Source organism: Heterocephalus glaber, unplaced genomic scaffold (genome assembly GCF_053883595.1).
Source record: "Heterocephalus glaber isolate CG9 unplaced genomic scaffold, H.glaber_assembly_v1.0 deba00000071, whole genome shotgun sequence".
Classification (NCBI taxonomy): domain Eukaryota; kingdom Metazoa; phylum Chordata; class Mammalia; order Rodentia; family Bathyergidae; genus Heterocephalus; species Heterocephalus glaber.
Genome location: NW_028258137.1, coordinates 19,143,688 through 19,163,178, shown reverse-complemented (window position 1 = coordinate 19,163,178; position 19,491 = coordinate 19,143,688). Strand labels below are relative to the sequence as shown.

Genomic DNA, 19,491 nt, shown 5'->3' with positions numbered 1-19,491 from the left:
GGCTAGCTTCTGTGACTGATGGATCCATTCTGGCAGCTTCTGAGAACGTGGTAGTGGTCCCCATCCAGTACCGCTTGGGTGTCCTGGGCTTCTTCAGGTGAGTCTGGGGCTGGGGTGGGAAATGTGGATGGAGCATACCCCAGAGCAGCCCATAATCCCTGTCCCTGCTACCTCTAGCACTGGAGACCAGCATGCACCTGGCAACTGGGGCTACCTGGACCAAGTGGCTGCCCTTCACTGGGTTCAACAGAATATTGCACACTTTGGAGGCAACCCTGACCGTGTCACCATTTTTGGACAGTCTGCTGGTGCAATAAGCGTGTCCTCCCTTGTTGTGTCCCCCATGTCCCGAGGACTCTTCCATGGTGCCATCATGGAAAGCGGGGCAGCTGTGGTACCCGGCATCATCTCCAACTCGTCTGAGGATGTCTACATGGTGAGTCACCTCACCCACCCTAGCCCAGGGCACCTCCCTCTCCTCTCACCTTCGAAGCCTCTGTGGTTCTATCTTTTCAGTGGGGACAACAGGGCAGCTGAGGTCCCTTATGAACTGCTTCCTAGGAACTTCCTTCCTAGGAATGGCTGAGGTCCTGAGGTTCAGAATCCACAAAATCTCACAAAGGCACATTTGCCTCACTGTCAAAAACCAAATAAGCAGGTAGAATGGCCCATCTGTCTGGGACCTCTGGCGATAGGGAAGTTGGAACAATTTCACGCTCGAAGCAATTCACACTGGGTATCCTGGGAAATTTGGGGGTCATTCGGACTCAGCACGTTCCTTGGGCACACTCCTTTCCCTGTCTGAGAGAATGAGCCAGCCCTCTCCAATTCATTTACAGAAGGTGGCCAACCTGTCTGGCTGTGGGCAGGTAGACTCAGAAGCCCTGGTGAGGTGCCTTCGAGGCAAGAGTGAAAATGAAATGCTGGCTATTACCAAGGTCAGGCTGAATGTTCTTGGGTGTGGAGGAAGAGGGCTGATGGTGTGTGAGAAAGACAGTCCCTACTGCCCTGGACTAATTACTTCCTCTCCATGTCTTGGTGTCCTCACATCTCTGGATGGGAAATGAAAGCCTAGATAAGCTGTGCCTAGTGGGAGGGGGTATCTTAGGGTGGATGTGAGCATCCTGGGATGCATAGAAAAGAGTGGAAGTAACTCACTGGGCATGAGAAAATATATGAGACCTGACCTTACTCCTTGACCCTGAATACCCCATCAGACCTTCATGAGCATTCCTGCTGTAGTGGACGGAGTTTTCCTGCCAAGACTTCCCCAGGAGCTGCTGGCCTCTGCTGATTTTCAACCTGTGCCCAGCATCATGGGTGTCAACAATGATGAGTGTGGCTGGGCCATCCCCAAGGTGAGCCTCAGCAGATTGGGAAGTGCCACTAGGCTCGAGGGATTCTTAGGACTACACTGATACAGGCCTGTCCTTCATTCAGCTTTATACTTCATCCCTCCAACACCCAGGCCCTGGGCTTCCCTCAGAAGGAAATCGACAGAAAGACCATACATGCTGCTCTGCAGAACCTGTCAGTGCAGATGGTAAGTCTCCTGGGCTCCTGCTGCAATGAACATGACACCCCACTTTCCCCTCCATATAACCACACCCACAGAGGCTGAACTACAGTATTTATGTGTCTGCAGGTAGGATTACCCCAGAGCTTGACCATTTCTTACAAGCCCAGTCCCATTTCAGGCCCCATTTTCTCATCCTGAGCTGTTGCCCATCCCCCTGCCCTGGAGCCCACCTAACCTGACTCTCCATGCTCCTCCTGGGCTAGAAGTTGCCTGCTAAGTTTGCTGACCTGGTGATGGAAGAGTACATGGGAGACAATGAGGACCCCAAGACCCTGATAGTCCAGTTCCATGAGATGTTGGGAGACTTCCTGTTCGTGATCCCTACACTCCAAGTGGCATATTGTCAATGTGAGTACATCTGTCACTGAAGCCTGACTACCTAGGAGGTAGCTCAGAGCTGTCGATCCCAGGTGAGGTCCATGGAGTCCAGGTCTGGTCCCATGTGTTTATCAAGCTGTTGGTACCAGGCAGTTGATGTCCTTCATCTTAGTAAATCTTCATAGTTAAATCTGAGCAAAAAGAATAATGCTGGAAGTATCATATTTTTCTATTTCAAAATATATTACACAGCCATAGTAACAAAAACACATAGTACTGGCATAAAAATAGATACATAGACCAGTAGAATCAAATAAAAGACACAGAAACAAGCCCATACAACTATATCCACCTGCTTTTTGAGAAAGGAGTCAAAAGCCTACATTGTGGAAAAGACAGCCTCTATAGCAAATCTCCTGAGAAAGCTGAGTAGCCACAAGCAGATGATTGAAACCAGACCCTTATCTCTCTTTCAAAATGGATCGAAGACTTAGGTTTAAGGTCTGAAATTTTGAAACCTCTAGAGGAAAACAATCAAAGGCCATAAGTTCCTGAATAGGACTCCAATAGCACAGCAAATAAAAGCAAGAATCAGCAAATGTAACTATATGAAATTCAAAAGCTTCTGCACAGCAAAGGTAATAATCAACAGATTGAAGGGATAGCCTATAAATGAGAGACAGTCATTGCAGTATATTCTTCCAACAGAGGATTAATATTCAGAATATAAGGGAGATCAAAACATTTAACACAAACTAATTGAGAGACACTTCTCAAAAGAAGAAGTACAACCAATGTGTGGCAGTGCACACCTGTAATCTCAGCACTCAGGAGGCTACATAGCAAGTTAGTTTGAGGACAGTCTGACCTACATGTCGAGATTGTATCTCCAAAAATCAATTTTAAAAAGGAAGAAATACAAATTATCAATAAGTTTACGAAAAACATTCAACATTTTTAGCCATCAAGTAAATGCAAATCAAGCTACCAGTTCAATTCTATTTCACCCTAGTAGGAATGGTTGCCATCAGCCAGCTATGGTGACACATGCCTGTAATCCCAGTACCCTGGGAGACTGAGGCAGAAGGATTGGAAGCTCAACCCCAGCTTGGGCAAGACCTTATCTCAAACTAAAGATTTTAAAGAAGGCCTGGGCTGCAGTTCAAAGTTAAGGCTTTGGTTTCAATTCTCAGTATACCAAAATAGAAAGATACATAGATGATAGCTAGATGACATACATACATACATACATACATACATACATACATCATACATACACTGGCTTATGTTGGTTTGACAAGGTTGGAGTCAGAGGCTGAGGCCTAGGCTGGATGAGGGCTCATAGTAGCCTAGCTAAAGTTTGAACAAGGAGGAAATCTTTGACATCAGTAAGTGAATTGATGTCTAAGGATTAAGACTGAGGATTAGAAGACAACAGAAAATCACAGGCTCTCCTGGACCTGGACTCAACATACCTGGAAAAGAACAACTTAGCAAAGTGAAGAAGAGCTCCAGGGATCAAGAAAGAGCACACAGGAAAGCTAAGTCACTGTGAAACTGAATACAATGCAGGGGAAAGAATAAAGCAGTCTGGAATTCTAACTGGAGCTCCAGGGGAAGTCAACTTGACTCTCCAAACAGAAGGTAAGCGTGGGAAGGGGCCAGCAGCCCCAGGGAGAAACAATGGACCAGCAATGCTAGCCCAGGAAAGGACCATGGTCATCGCAGGCTGCAAGTAAAGTGTGGGGGTTGACACTAACTCCATATGCATGGCAGCCTAGATTGAGAGAAGAAATACACTAAAAGCTGATGAGGATGCAGGAGGGTGGGGGGGCAGGAATCCTCTACATTATTGGCGGATGTACATTAGTACAGCCACTATGGAAATCAATATGGATGTTTCTCCAAAAACTGAAATAGAGCTACCACTTGACCTACCTGCACTAATCCTTGGTAAATACACAAAGGAGTTAAAGTCAGCATATGAGGGGTAATAGAAAGAAGGGTACATGCACAGCGATATATGTGCACCCATGTTTATAGTGGCACAGTTTGTAATAGCTAAAGCTTGGAAACGGCCCAAGTGCCCATCAACTGGAAACTGGATAAAGATGTGGGTTTTTTAATAAAATGGAATACTACTCAGCCGTAAAGAACAAGAAACTAGAGTCATATATAGGTAAATGGATGCACATTGAGGCCATACTCTTAAGTGAAATAAATAGGACACACATGTATAAATACCAAATAGTTTCTCTAGTGTGAGAAACTGAAAGTGTAAATAAGGATTAAAAGGATTAATAACAAATAATTGATTCTTTGAAATAGGAAAAGGTCCAAAGAGGTAGGGGTGGTGGGAGGGGAAGGGGAAGGAAAGAAGGGAAAGGAAAAATTATGAGAAAAGAAAAAAAATGGAAACAAAGTCTTTGTAAATAGGGAAGGGTGGAGGGGGTTGAAGGGAGGACAGAGAATGGGGGAAAAAATAAGAACCAAGATACATCATGTACAGGTACTCAATGATAAATGTAAACGTATTGTATACCTAAAATGTACCAAAAAAGAATTAAAGGAGAAAAAGAAAGAAAAAGAAAAAAGAAAGAAAGAGAGAAAGAGAGAAAGAAAGAGAGAGAGAAAGAGTACATGTTTAAATTTTTTAAAATATGATACAGCAGGGCCAGGAATGTAGGCCAGGTGCCACACCTGCCTGGAAAGCTCAGGGTCCTGAGCTGGATCCCGGTACCAAAATAAAAACACCTTGGGGATTTAGGGCCAGGGACTTAGCTCAGCGGCACAGCACCGGCCTGGCAAGCATGAGATCCTGAGTTTGGTCCCCGGCACAAAAATAACAGTAACAGTGACATTACCAAGAATGATGGAATAAACGTATTCATATCAAAGGGGATTGTTTTGACAGGGATTAATGGCAATGTGTTTTTTCTGTAATAAACTCTGAAATTTTAACTTCACCATATTTTCCAATCACATCACGAACTATAGAGATAGCAGTATACCCATGTTCATTACAGTGGATTTCACAACAGCTAAGCCATGAAAATGGTCTAGGTACCCATCAACAAAAAGTAGATAAAGTGTGGCACAAATACACAATAGGCTGTTATTCAGCCAAAACTTGGAAAGAATTCAGTTTATTTGCATGAAAATATATAGAAATACAGATTATCAATTCTGTTAGTTACTTTTCTCTCATTCCTGAGACAAAATACCCAACACCCAAAGTTAGAGGGTAAAGGGTTTATTTAACTTACAGTTCGTAGAGGTTTCAGTCCATCATGATTGGCTGGCTCCAAGGCAGGGTTGGCAAACAGGTATCCCAGAGAAGAAACTGTTCATGGCACCTACAAGGTAGCAAAAGCAACAAGAGACCTTAACAGTGTCTTTCTGCTCCTTTTATTTTATTCAGACTACAGTGCCAAACCAATCACATATGTGTAGTGGTTGGTAATCACACACCCTTAATCCTAGCATCACACATTCTAGACTTAGCTACCTTCGAAAAAGACTGCATGAGGATTTGGGAGGACATCTAGACACAAGCCACAACATCATTTTAATAAGACAGACTCAAAAAATCAAATATTGCGTGTTTCCCCTCATATCAAAATTTGAGGGGAAAAAAATAAAAATAAAACCAGGCATGGTGGCTCAAGCCTGTAATCTAATCACTTGGGAGGCCCAGACAGAAGGATCACCTCGAGATCCTGGCCAGCCTGGGCTATGTAGGTAGATAAGGCCTGAACTACATAGCAAGATCCTGTCTCAAAAATCCAAAAAGAAAGATTTTTTAGAGAGAGAGAGAGAGAGAGAGAGAGAGAGAGAGAGAGAGAACCAAAAGTACAAGGGAGAATAGTAGAAAAGAGGAAGGGAATCAGGGAACTGGAAAGGAAATCTTGGAGGGAAATGATCAATGTATGTTTTGCATATGTATGAAAATGCCAGAATTAAACCCTCTAGTCTGTAGGACAAATACACACTAATAAAATAAAATCCTTACAGCTAGTGTAAAAGACAGCCATCTCCCTCATTGTACAGGTGAGGAAATTGAGAGTGACACCGGGGCCCTGCCCAAACTACTCAGCTGAGAAGTTCAAGGTCATGAGTTACTCAAGGCCCTTCCCACTATTCCTGCTCCAGCCCTGGGTTTCCTACCCTTCTGTGAAGATTTCAGCCAGCTTTGGACCTAGGTGTCTGGTCACTAGGGATAAAGCAGGAGAGCTCCAGGTAATGGGCCCTAAGTCACCACATATCCTATCCATGTTCCCAGGTTCCCACAGCCCGGTCTACTTCTATGAGTTCCAGCATCCTCCCACCTTCCTGAAAATCCTCAGGCCACCTGATGTGAAGGCTGACCATGGCGATGAGATTTCCTTTGTCTTTGGATCTTTCTGGTTTGGCCTCCCAGGTGAGTCTTCCCCGAAATCCGTGAACAGTTCGAGGGCTGTAGCTGGGTCCCTGAAGACTGACTGCCCTCACTGTCCAGATGAGGAAGCTGGGGCTAAGAGAAGAGATGGGATCACTGCCCACGATCTCAGAACTCACAAGGGTATGGTGGGATTAGAATCTAAATGCTTCCACTCCAACTTGTGTTCTTTCCTCCAACTGTCCCCACACCAACCATGGTGTCCATCATGACACACAGTGGGGGTAACTCAAAGGCATATTTGTTTCTTGAAAGACTTCTCAATGTCAGAAGGAAGAAGAGGACTTGTAGGACAGGAACGACCCCAGGATCAATTCAGTAGAAGCTGAGAGGAGGAAGGACAGGTTGGGCAAGGGGAGGGCCTGCCTCGAGGATATGTGAGGGAAGAGGGGTCAAGGCCAGCAGTCCAGGGTTAGGATGCTCCTGCATGGTGAGTGTGGTGCATGAAGGGCAGCAGGATGAGGGTCAGCAAGGACCTGGACCCTTGTGCTCTTCCTCTCTGCAGTTATCTTCACTGAGAGGGAAGAGCTGCTGAGCAGAAGGGTGATGAAGTATTGGGCCAACTTTGCTCGAAATAGGTAAGGGGATGCCCCTACCACAACCATCCCAGGGGATTTGAACCTCTCAGGCTCTCCTCTCATCTGTGGAGACCTCATTAGTACACATGTGTCTTTAATCACATGATAACAGCCTCCCAACTCCAGGACCAATATGGACAAGAACAGAGAGATGACTTGTCAATCCAAGTCACTTATCTCTTTCTCACTGACTTGGAGCATGGGGCACATGCTGTGATTCAGTCACAGCCTGCCTCCGAGAGGGAGGGAGGAAACAGGTCCAGGTGATCTGCTCACAAGAAGGGGACACTAGCAGGATTTCCTATACTTGATTTCCTATACCTGGACTCATCCTCATCAATAATCCTGCGGCCCCTTAACTACCTAGTTTGACCAAAATCAAGTTGCTGAGGTCTGAGCTGTGCCAGTCTCAGACTGCCCTTGCCCCCTGCTGGGAGGGTGTGTCCACAGGAACCCCAGTGGTGAGGACCTGCTTCCATGGCCTACACTGGGCCATGAAGAGAAGTATCTACAGCTGGACATCCATCTTTCTGTGAACCGCGCCCTAAAGGCCCATAGGCTGAAATTCTGGAAAGAGACGCTGCCTGACGAGTTGGGACTGTCCAGGAAAGATAGACAGATCCTCAGTACCCTTTGTCCTCAAAATTGCTCTCATTCTCATTGGGTCAGCACACTGTGAGGGGCTTACTACATAATCATTGCAGATCTGCAAAGAGGTTGATCTACGCAATAGTTCTTAGAAGTAGGATTGGGGTTTAGAAGATCTCCGTATATCTAGCAGAAGAGAGTCCGTCCCCTATCTCCCTGAGAATTTTTTATTTCAAGGAGTTGTCTTCCTGCTTTTCACAATTCCCCTTGCATTCTCCTGAATCCCTGATGAGCACCCACCCTTCTTTGTCATCACGTGATGAATTTTTCTTTTTAACTCATTGTTGTCCCTAAACTCTTTTGGCTTCTCCAATAAAAACCTGTTATGAATTTTGTCTCCTTATACAAAGGTTTCATACTGTGGTCAATCTGCCTATTTGTTCACCCAAAGTATTTTCTGTGTGTCACTAAAAGGCTTTATTTCTATCCCAATCCTGTGACCCTTACTTTTATAATTCCCCTACCTCTGAACCACTGGCCCTTCCTGGGAAACAGTTTCACCAGGAAGAAAGTCTCCCTCCTCCTTGTTCATTGCATGTAAGCTAAATTAGCACAGGGTATTCTGAATTTGATCTAAATATAAAGATGCCCTCGATACCCACTGTGGACACCAGAGGGCAGACAAGGATAACATTTAGCCTTGGGTGAGGCACTTGTAAGAGAGTAGAGACCTTCCTTTCAGTGAGCCCTGACCGGCCCGTATTACTTCCACTGTGTCCTGAAATCTTCATTGAACTCCTGCTGCAAACATGCCTCTGTGTAGTTTTCAGTTCTTTGGGTGCACAGGACACTCCCTTAAAGTGGTTTCCTGAATATTTCTTAGATTTTATTAGTTTTATCTTAAAATTTTTATTGTGAAATAATTATATAATTAAGCTCACCTGTCTTAATGGCATAGTTTGGGGAATTTGAGTAAATGTATGAGACATCCAACTTCCACCACATCAAGTTCAAAATGTAGTCTTAAATAGCTTTATGTTCAGGATCACTGAGGAGCCATGAGAGGGCAGAGTAGTCCCACCTAGACCTGGCTTTTCCAAAGGGACCATCAAGGCCACAGGCCTCACGTGCTGTGTATCCACCCTTGGTTTTCACCTAAATGGCCACAAACTCAACCTTTTCTGATCCTGGGCTTTCTACCTCCTGATACGGGGACACCTCACACCACTACATGACAACTTCCTGCTGAGGATGTATCTGCCTCCTACCAGGAACATTGCAGCAGGCTTTGTCCTGTGGTATAACAAGCAATAGGCATCAGTGTCATAGTGAATTACATGGACAAAGATGTCATCTGGAAAGGGATCCTACATAGGTAGCACTTTAAGAGAAATAGGAGTGCATGTTTGGACTTGGAAAAAATGTCTTTAGACTGCCCTGTCTGGTGCCTCTGAGTGGCTGCCTCTCTGGCCTCAGTAGCACCAGGTGTCATCAGACATGCTGCTGCAAATGGATGGGGTAGGGGAGGGGAGCATTAGCTCCCCCAGGATGTTTGGAGTGTTTAACTTTTTTATGGAATCTGGGCCTTTCTGTGACATTCTACAGAGGAAGGACCTGAGACAACAGGAGGGTGGTGCCAGGGAGATGTTAGCTGGTGGAGAGACAGCAGCAGGGGAACAGTGGCCCTAACTGGACACCTTTCTGCACCCAGAGGCACAGAGAGAATCAGGGCTGATCAAGAGGAGCACAGCACCCAGGTCTGAGCCCATTATGTGGTAGAGAGAAGAGTTAATAAACACAAGGTGCCCATCATCCATTTTCAACAACTATGAGTACTTGGACAACCTAATTTTATCTGTGCCTTTTAGTGACAATCAAGTGCTTCCTTTCTCCCTGCCCTGAGTCACAGTGGAGACCAGAGTTCTTTTAGTTGGGTTATACTCATTGCATGGAGGATGCTTTCTTTGTCATGCCAACTTGGGTGTGAGATCCCTGAGGATCAGAGATATTTCAGTCAATTTCCACAGTCCTCCCAGGACTTCACAGTCATGGTGGGGTTAGTGCAAAGGGCCATTCCTGTCCCATCAGCATGTGAGGCACTTTGCTTGAGCTCCTAGAGCTGAATATTAGTTCCAAGCCACAAGGAGCCTGAGAGGGCCTGGTTGGATAAGCTGGGGCTATGACCAGGGACACCAGTCATGGGACAGTGGGAGAGTGTGTCAAGCCAGTGTTTGCAGATCAGGATCCCTTGACAATGCTTGTTGAGCATGACAAGGAGCTGGCAACCTCCATAGAGTGGGAGGCAGCTGACTCGAAAGACCCAGCCCTGATGTGTATCTCTCTGCCCACAGCCCAGGACTTTGCCAGCCCCATCCCAACCGAGTGCACAGCAGCTTCATCCACATGAATAGCACCAGTGTGGGGGTATACATCTTTCTGGGAATTCCCTTTACCAAGCCACCTTTAGGACCACTGCAGTTTGCATTGCCTGAGGCCCCTGAATCCTGGAGTGGTGTTCGAGATGGAACGCCTCACTCTGCCAAGTAAGCTCTCTGAGAAGTTAGGGAAATTCAGTCCCTGGGGAGGGTTTAGGTGCTCTGAGCTCTGGGCCAGGCTACAGTGGTTCTGCCATCTAAACCCCACAGCCAATTCTGCTCTGCATTGGAGGGATTCTCACAGTGAGACCTGGCTCTGGGCTTGGGACCGGGCTTGGCTCCCAGAGAGCACTGGCTCTTGGTCCTAAAGAGAGGAATAGAGACACATTTGTTCTCAGATTTGCATTATGACAAGTATTCTCTGCCACGAGGTGGGGGGTGTCTCAGGAGAGGTTATGGTTGGCTCTATGAACCTATAAGAAATTCTGACGCCAGCATCAGGTACTGAAGATGCCTGAAGACAGAAGTGGTAGCTTCTTGGAGACCCCATCCTTCAGGCAGAGTGTGTCAGCTGATCAGGCCAGGTGCCACTATCCAAGGTACAATTCTATATTGTTACAAGTGGAGACTCTGTGGGAGAGATGAGTTTCCCTAACAGTCTAGTCTTGGGATGGAGTACACCCCACTACTCTTCTTTGGGAAACTAACCTCTATTCCCATGGGCAACACCTGTGTCGGGCTCCTCCCCTGTTCCAGAACCAGATGGTTGTAGAGATAAACAATGAATGTCAACACCTATATCCAATGGTTCCAATAGAGACACATAATAGTCACTATTTCCCAGCCTCAGGAGAAGTAAGACTCCAAGAACCTCATCAACCTTGAAACCTCCCTGGAAATCTGAGCTCCATCCTAGCACCCTTGCCTGTGGCCTGTGCCTGGATGTACAGGGGATTGAGAGAGAGACTTCTGTCTATGCTCAGCTACACTGAGCCAAAGCAATGGATAGTGTATGAGTAGACCACCAGGTGTGGGCTGGATGAGACCCATGTGGCATCTGTCTTGGTTTTTCCAGGTAATTGTATAGATCCATGGTGGTGTACTGGTTGTAGGCATGGCTTCCTTGTATGACAGATCCACACAGGGTGGTGGTCACTATTTAGTACTGCCTGGGTGTCCTGGGTGTACTGGGTGTCCTTCTTCTAGTAAGCCTGGGGCTGGGCTGAGAAATGGGGACTGAGCAGAGCCAAGACAGGCCTGTGAACTTTGTCCCTGATACTTCTCACCACGAAAAACAAGCACACCCCAGGCAACTGGGACTACTTGGACCAAGTGGCTACCTTATGCTGGGTGCAACAGAATATCTTCACTTTGGAGGCAACCGTGATCATGTCACCATTTTTGGAGCATCTGCAGGTGACACAAGCGTGTCCTCACATGTCATGTCTCCCATGTCCTGAGGACTCCTCCATGGTGCCATCATAAAGAGTGGGGTGGTTCTGCTGCCCATCCTCATCTGGAGGCCATCTGAGGCCATCTCCACAGTGAGTGCCCTCAACCACACCAGCCAAAGCTGCCTCCCTCTCCCCACATTCCTCACCCTAAGAGCCCCTGGTCCTGTGTGTTCAGCGGGGACAACAGGCAGTCAAAGTGCCTTGGAAACAACAGCCTTCCTGGGAATTATTGAGGTCCTCAAAGGTCAGAATCCACACACCTCCGCTTCACAAAGGCTGAATCTACTCTGTGACTGGCAAAGCTGTACGCTGGGTCACCCATCATAGGCTGAACCATGTCAACAGGTGGGATGGACCCTCTAGCTGAGACCTCTGGCAAAAGGAAAATGGAACAATTTCACATCTGCCGCAATCCACACAGGGTAACCTGGGAAATGTGGGGGTCATTTGCAACCAACCTGAGCCTTGGGCACACACCTTTCTCTGGCTGAGAGGATGAGCCAGCCCTTTGCCAATCCATTTGCAGATGGTGGCCAACCTGTCTGCCTATGAGAAAGTAGACTCAGAAGCCCAGGTGAGATGCCTTCAGGATAAGGGTGAAGAGGAAATGCCGGCTATTACCAAGGTCAGGCTGAATGTTCTCAGGTGTGGAGAAAGGGGGCTCCTGGTGTATGGAAGGGACAGTTCCTACTGCTTTGAACTAATTCCCTCATCTCCATGGCTTGGTGTCCTCACAGCCCTTCATGGGAAATGAGGGCCAAGATATGCTAAGTCTAGGTGTATGGGGGTAGGGAGGGGGGATATCTCTGGAGAATCCTAGGATGAGTTAGAAAAGAGTGGAAGTAACACACTGGGCACCAGAAAACATCTGAAATTTGACCTTGCTGTCAAACCTTCAATCCCCCCTAGACCTTCAAGATCACTGCTTGTGAGAAACTTGGCCAAAGAGTGAATGGTTAAACTGCAGAGCAAAGGCCAATGATTAAACTGTGGGACAAAAACCAATGGTTAAAATACAGGGTAAAAACACACAAGATCTGTGAAGAGTGAATAAACTGTGGAGCAAAAGTACTCAAGTTCTCTGAGAAATGAATAGGTATACAACAAGAAGTTTAGATTATTGAACCATGTTGTGTCTGGCCATTTTCCTTCCTCTTTACCCAAGAAAAACTGCCTAGCCTTGAGACAGCTCATTGCCCAAACTGTTTTTCTTCTGCTTTTTTCATTTACACTGATAGTCTAAATAAAAGCTAGAGAGCCCCTGGCTTCAGGGTTTCTCCTGGGAGTCCCTAAAGCTGGGTGTTCTCAGTTGAGAGAGCCCCTGTGGGCCTCTTGGTGACTGACCTAAGTCTCATCTCTGAGATGAGACTTCATCATTCATCCTCTATATTGCCATGGTCATACACTGCTACAATTGCTGGTAAAATGGATGGGAATTTCCTGCCCAGACATCACCCGGAGCTGCTGGTCTCTACTGATTTTCAACTTGTCCCAAACATTACTGGTGCCAACAACTATGAGTATGGCTGGAGCATCTCCATAGTGAGACCCAGTAGTTTGGGAGGACAACCAGTTCAAGGTGGTTCTCAGGACTATGGCAGTACAACCCGGTGCCATACTCAACTTCATACTATCCTTCCAGAACCCAGTTCCCGGACTCTACTGACACCCAGAAGGAGACGAACAGAAAGACCATGCAGACTGTTCTGCAGAGCACATCAACACAGATGGTGAGGTTCCTGCCCCAAGGACATAGCATGCCCAGATTCCTGCCCATGTAACTGTCTTCAGGAGCAAAGAGTGAACTTTTATGTGTATGTGAGTCAGGTCACCCCAGAGCTGGACCATTTCTTATAACCCCAGCCCCACTCTAGGCCCCATCTCCTTACCCTGAGATACTATCCACCCGTCCTTCCCTGGAGCCCCCCTAACCTGACTCTCTATGCTACTCTTGGGCTAGATGTTGCCTGCTGAGTTTGCTGATCTGGTGATGGAAGACAATGAGGACCCCAAGACCCTCAAAGCCCAGTTGCAGCAGAGGATGGGGGACAATAAGTTCATGATCCCTGCGCTCCACACAGCACATTTTCACTGTGAGTATATCTGTAACTGAGGCCTGACTGCCTGGAGGGCCGCTCAGAGCTGAGTCTCAGGTGAGGTCTGTGTAGTTCAGCTTTCGACCTATGTCTTTATCAAGCCTCTGGCATCAGGAACTTGGTATCTCTCATCTCAGCAAACCCTCATAGTTAAATCTTAAGCAAATAGATCATTGCTGGAGATATCACAATTTTAATTCAAAAACATACTATAAAGCAATAGGAACAAAGAGAGCATAGTAATGGCACAAAAAAGACACATAGACCAGTGGAATAAAATAGATAACTGTTATGCTTTACATATAGTGTCCTCCAAAGCCTCATTGCCTGGGGTTTTTGAAAGGTGAGTGGATTATTGAGGGTGCTACAGCTCACTTGTAGGTAGGAGGTGGGACCTGGCTAGAGGTAGGTCACTAGTGTGACCTAGAAGGGTAAACTCCCCAGCTCCTTCCTTGTCTCCTTGCCTCCGGGATAGTAAGATGTTGTTGCAGAATTCTAAGGGACAAGACAGACCAATGGGAGTCAGGAGGATTTTATTTTAAAGTTTAAGGTGTACACCAGCTCAATGGACTCCTGTCCAAAGTAAGAGCATTGAACAAAGAGGAGTTCCAGCTTTTATACATTTGATCAAAAGGGGGTGGTCTTTCTAGTGTCACGAAAGGGGGCGGGCAAGCAAAGTTACAGAAACAAATAAAAAGCAAGCTAGTCATGTCTCACACAATGACAGTTTTGTTCCCTGTGAATCTTGTGAGAACAGGGCATCATGAACTTTGTTTAGAAGACATAGTTGCCAATCTCATCTGTATCTTTTGAGGACATACAGTTCCTTAAAGGTTGCAAAGATTTCATTTACAGGAATGTAACTGTCTGCCCTATTAGTACTGGGGCAGGGGGCCAGCCTTGAAAGAAGGCAAATTCTGAGAAGTCAGGTCATCACTGAATTCTGTTAGCAAGAATCTTGTTGTTTACCTTATCTGTAACAAAACAAGAAGTTATAGGAGCCAAGGATGTAACTCAGTGGCACCTTGCCTAGCAAGCACAAGGTCTTGAGTTCAATCCCCAGTACAAAAAAAAAGGAGACAAAAACAAGGAGTTACAGCTACAGAGGAGGGGAGGGGATGGAGCTGCTGCCCAAGGTTTGTTTTACTTTAAGTCCTGCTTCATTCCCCTTTGATGTTCTTATAACAGGTTTTACTAGAAAGCATCATCATCATTATTATTAATGTTTTGTCACAAAAGGGGTACTCAGTACAACCTACTGAGCAGAGATTGGTACTTGATTAAGGCCATCAGTTGAGTGGTGGTGTGCCTGTCTATATCAGAGTCTTTATGGCCAACTGAATGTTTTTCACAAGTAGGGGTGAAAAGGAAGGGAGAACTATAACAAAGAGGATAAGAAACTGATGCTGTCGTTGTGACTCTATGTTGATCCTCGTGACTCTATGTTGATCCTCAAGCTTCAGCCATGCGTAAACTAGTCAGCTTCTGGAGTGACTAGAGCAGGGCTGTCATCTCCTGATCTTGTCACAGGATCAGCTAGTTCAGGTGTTCTGGATCCTGCTATCTGGTTCATTGGTCATTGGTCTTGGGCAGCCTGTTTCAGCTGTGGTGGATCCAAGGCAAGATTTCTGCAACTATAACAGCAGTGAGGGTAAACAAAATTACAATATGGGACCCGTCCCATATGGGTCTCAGGTTAGTTGGATTCCTTTTCTTGACCTAAATAGAGTCCCAAAGTCTGAAGGGGTGTATTGGGGCCTTTTTTTTCTTGTACCCAGCTATGAATATCTTGCAGGGCTATTCCCAAAGGCTGTATTTGTTTTCTCAGGGACAATTTTTCTATCTCACAGAGATTACCCTAAATCTGACCCATCATAAAAGGTGGCCCGCTGAACAAAATTTTTTTTGTTGTTTTGTTTTTTTTGGTACTGGGGATTGAACTCGGGTCCTTGCACTTGCAAAGCAAGCACCAGAACCACTGAGCTAAATCTCCAGCCCTGAATAAAATTTTATAATGAGAATACCCAGTTTGTTTGGTGGGAGTGCACTGGGCTCACAGGAGGACCATGAGCAGGACTGGATCTCATCTCAAGTGGGGTTTTTTGACAATAATTTTTCAGCAATTGTTTGAATGTCTGGTTCATGTGTTTCACTTTTCCTGAGCTCTGTGGCCAGTAAGCTATGTGAAGCTTTCATTTTATCTTTAATATGTGTGTGAGCTCCTGGACTATCTTGGCTATGAATGCTAGTCCATTGTGTGACTTCAGGGTCAAAGGCAATCCAAATCTTGGGATGATGTCTTTAACATCTTGGTCACCTCTTATGCCTTTTCTGTTCAGGTGGGGAAGGCCTTAACCTATCCTGAGAAGGTGCAGACAAGCACTAGCATATATCAGTAGCCACCTGCTCGAGGCAATTTAGTGAAGTCCATAAGCAAGTTTTCACATGGGGCAGCTCCTGTTTTCTGGATACCCAGAGGCCAGGTGGGGACCCCGTCTTGGGTTGTTTTGTGCACAGGTTAAGTATTGCTCACAAACAGCTTGAGCGATGGCAGTAAGCCATTGCACATAGACATGGTGGTCCAGTAATGTTTCCAATGCTGTCTTTTCCATATGACACCCCTGATGGAATTATTTCATGAACTTGGGGCCCAGCACTTTGGGGATGGCTCCCATCAACAAACTTTCACTATCCCTCTTTTACAAATTTTCGAACTTCTTAGGCAAATCAGGCTTTCTCACTTACAGAGTAAATTTGAGGTCTCCAGGAGAGGAGGCTCAGGGATGAGGGGCATGGCTAGGTTCCCTCTTTCAGAGTGGGGAGGGTGGCTCTCATAGCAATCTGTTTTGCTTTTCTACTCTTTGGTTCCCTCCAACTTCTAACGTTCCAGTTGTTGGTGTCCCCTGTAGTGTGTAACAGCCACTTCCTCCGGGGCCCATACTATATCTTGCAGCTGCCAAATTTCCTCTTTGTACTTTATTTTCTTTCCTACAGCAACCAAGAGTCTTCTTATATATGGCCCTGTGCACATGCAATGCTGCAAAGGTGTACTTTGAATCAGTATAGATGTTAGCCTTTTTGTCCTTTGCTAATAAAGAGCCCTCATCAAGGCTATTAGCTTTACCTTCTGGGCCGAGGTCCTGGTGGGTAGAGGCCAAGCCTCTACCACAGAGTCCAATGTCATTACTGCATATTCTGCCCATCAGACCCCTTCTAGCACAAAGCTGCTTCCATCTCTGAAATATTCAACTTCTGGGTCTCTGAGGGGGCAATCTGTGAGATCTCCCTGGTTTGAGAACACTTCATCCAGTACTTTCATACAGTCATGGAGGGGAAGCTCCCAGTTTGACCGGGAACAGAGTGACTGGATTAACAGTGTTTATAGTCTCTAAGGTTATGTGGGAATTTTTACATAGACGCCCTTGATAATGAGTCATTCCTGGATTTGATAACCAATGGTGCTCTCTCTGGTCCATTAAGGTTATAACTGAGTGTGGCACTCATAAGGTCAGTTGTTGTCCCAGTGTCAGCTTGTCAACTTCCTGTGTCAGCAGGGCAGTGGCAGCATGTGCCCTGAAGTATGGTGGCCATCCTAGAGCCACAGAGTCTGTTTTGACAAGTATGTCACTGGGGCCAAGGATTTAGCTCATTGGTTCCACGGCCTGCCTCGAAAGCGCAAGGACCTGAGTTTGATCCCCGGTACCAAAAAAAAAAAGTATGTCACCGGGCAATGCCAGGAACTCAAGACCTGAGTAAAGACTTTTATCCTCATTTTCTTCCTTTCGTGGACATATAGGAAGAAAGGCTTGGTTATATTTGGCAGTCTCAAGGCTGGAGCCTGAGTCAAGTCTTCTTTGATTTGTTTAAATGTTTTCTCCTGGTCAGCTTCCCAGAGGAGGGGCTTCTTGGTTGCCTCATATAAGAATTTAGCCATAAGTGAAAAGTTAGGGATCCAGATGCAGCAGAAACCTGCCCTCCCCCAAAACTCTCTTATCTGGTGTCTGGTAGTCAGGGTTGGGAGGGCTCAGACAGCTTGCTTTTGTGCAGTGCCCCATTAACGTTCCCCTTTTGCTACTATAAAACCCATATACTGACCTTTTGTCTGGAAATTTGGGCTTTTTTTTTTTTTGGTACTGGTGATCAAACTCAGGACCTTGTGCTTTCAAGGCAGGCAGTAGAACCACTGAGATAAAGCTGCAGCTCTGGGCTTTCTTCTTGGATACCTTATTTATATCTGGCCTTAAAGAGCAGGTGAAAAAGATCGCTGGTTCCTTGGAGACAGTCCTCACAAGAGAGAGCTGCAACATGAAGATCATCTACATATTGTAATAAAACATAGTCACTTTCTGGCATAGGAAAGGCCTTAAGATCAGAGGCCAATGCTTCCCCAAAGATGGTAGGGGAGTTCTTAAACCCCTTGGGAAGCCTAGTCCATGTGAGCTGCTCTTTTATACCAGTAACTGGATCCTCCCACTGAAATGCAAAAATGGGTTGTCAAACAGAGAAAGAAAAAAGCATCTTTTAAATCTAAGCAGGTAAACCAGGCAGCACTTGCTAGAATAAGTCCCATCAGTGTGTGTGGATTTGGCACCATCGGACGTATAGTCTCAGTAAACTGATCCACAGTGCACAAGTCCATACTGGCCTTTATTCATTTGTCCCTGGCTTATACACTGGCAGGAATTGGTGTTTCAGGAAGACTGGCATCTAGCCAAGATTCCATGTTCTAAGAGCTGCTTTAAAATGTTCTTGAATGCCCTGTATGGCTTCCTGGGGGAGGAGATAATGGTGGACTCAAACTAGAGTTGCTCCCAGTTTTAGTTCAATTATCACCAGTGTTTGATTTACAGCTAACCCTGATGGGTTGCCTTCGGCCCACACCCTGGGAATCTCGTGTACTGGTCCATGTAGCTCATCCATCCCTGGCTTTTGTGACATCCAAATACAATCTTCATTTCTCTGCCGTGGGACAGTAGGGGTTAACACCATGGCCCTTGGTTGGGTAGGGCTTAAAGTCATATTTTCCCATGGCTCAAAGGTAATTTGAGCCTGTAGCTTTGGAGCAAATCTCTAACAAGGGAACTGGGTAGTTTGGCAGATACAGAAACTCATCCTGGACTTCCCCCCCCCCCCATAACACATCTTTTAGGGGAGCAAAACAGTCTCCTTTTTGGAACCCTAGTGGCTAGTACAATAGTCACATTTTTCTTGGATAAATCCTCAATAGGTTGTGTCACCATCAAGTGTTCTGTTTAACTGTCTACCACAAAGTCCATCAATTGGCCTAGTCCTTATAATCTTTAATTTTTGCCAGGCAAATGAGGCCAGCATCCAGTTTCTCCCAGGAGCAATAACCTTCAGTAGGTGACCTCCTAGTTTTGGAATTTTTGTCATCTCTATCATTTTTTTTTTTTGACATTCATTTTTCCACTGCCCATACTTTTTATATGACACACATTGATCCCAATGCAGCTCTGATCAACTGGAAGATCCTGGCTAGGTTTGGCTCCTGTTTTATTTATATTTGTGCCTTCGCCCCTTAATGATCTCTGTCTTTTTCTCTGTGAGTGCTGTCACCAACAGATCTTTTTTTGTCTTGTTTTTGTTTTCATTTTTGTTTTTGAGCTTCCAGGTAGCCTCTTGTTTTGCCTTCTGGTCTTGGTTAGTACATATCTTGGTGGCCACTCTAAGAGCTGGGTTGTATTTATATCAGCAAAATCTAACTTTCGTAGTTTGCACCTGATGTCTCCCTGGGCTTGTCCTACAAAGGTAGCATTTATCACGTGCTGATTCTCAGCACCCTCAGGATTAAAGGGAGTGGGTGCGCTGGTTGTTCTCTGCCCCTAGTTATCACCCTAGGGTTATCACCCTATGTATATGCCCAATATTCCCCCCAGCTGGACACTCTATATCAAAGGAGGACCACTTTATTTTATAGAGGTTTTAATCTGTGAGGGGTCAACTTTACTCCATTCCCTTCCATAGCCTCTCTTAGAGTTCTTTAATATACATTCTAATGAGGTGGGTTTTGATGTTTCCCTCCCATATCTACTCTGTTGCAATGC

At 45.8% G+C, this 19,491-nt stretch overlaps 1 protein-coding gene and 1 pseudogene across 2 annotated transcripts; both read left to right on the top strand.

Annotated features, from left to right (window-relative positions):
* Positions 1-1,221: 1,221 nt before the first annotated feature.
* On the top strand, positions 1,222-7,893 carry LOC101701593 (acylcarnitine hydrolase). The gene is made up of 6 exons (XM_021256499.2): positions 1,222-1,358; positions 1,469-1,543; positions 1,783-1,927; positions 6,180-6,317; positions 6,841-6,913; positions 7,364-7,893. Exons 1-6 carry the CDS (start codon positions 1,224-1,226, stop codon positions 7,590-7,592), a joined length of 795 nt encoding a protein of 264 aa, XP_021112158.2. The 5' UTR covers positions 1,222-1,223; the 3' UTR covers positions 7,593-7,893.
* A 1,787-nt stretch (positions 7,894-9,680) lies between these two features.
* LOC110348726 (pyrethroid hydrolase Ces2e-like) lies at positions 9,681-18,765 on the top strand (annotated as a pseudogene). Its single transcript, XR_015443100.1, has 7 exons — positions 9,681-9,782; positions 10,952-11,069; positions 11,128-11,420; positions 11,857-11,957; positions 12,734-12,872; positions 12,980-13,060; positions 13,291-18,765. The product of XR_015443100.1 is annotated as a pyrethroid hydrolase Ces2e-like (transcript).
* Positions 18,766-19,491: the final 726 nt, after the last annotated feature.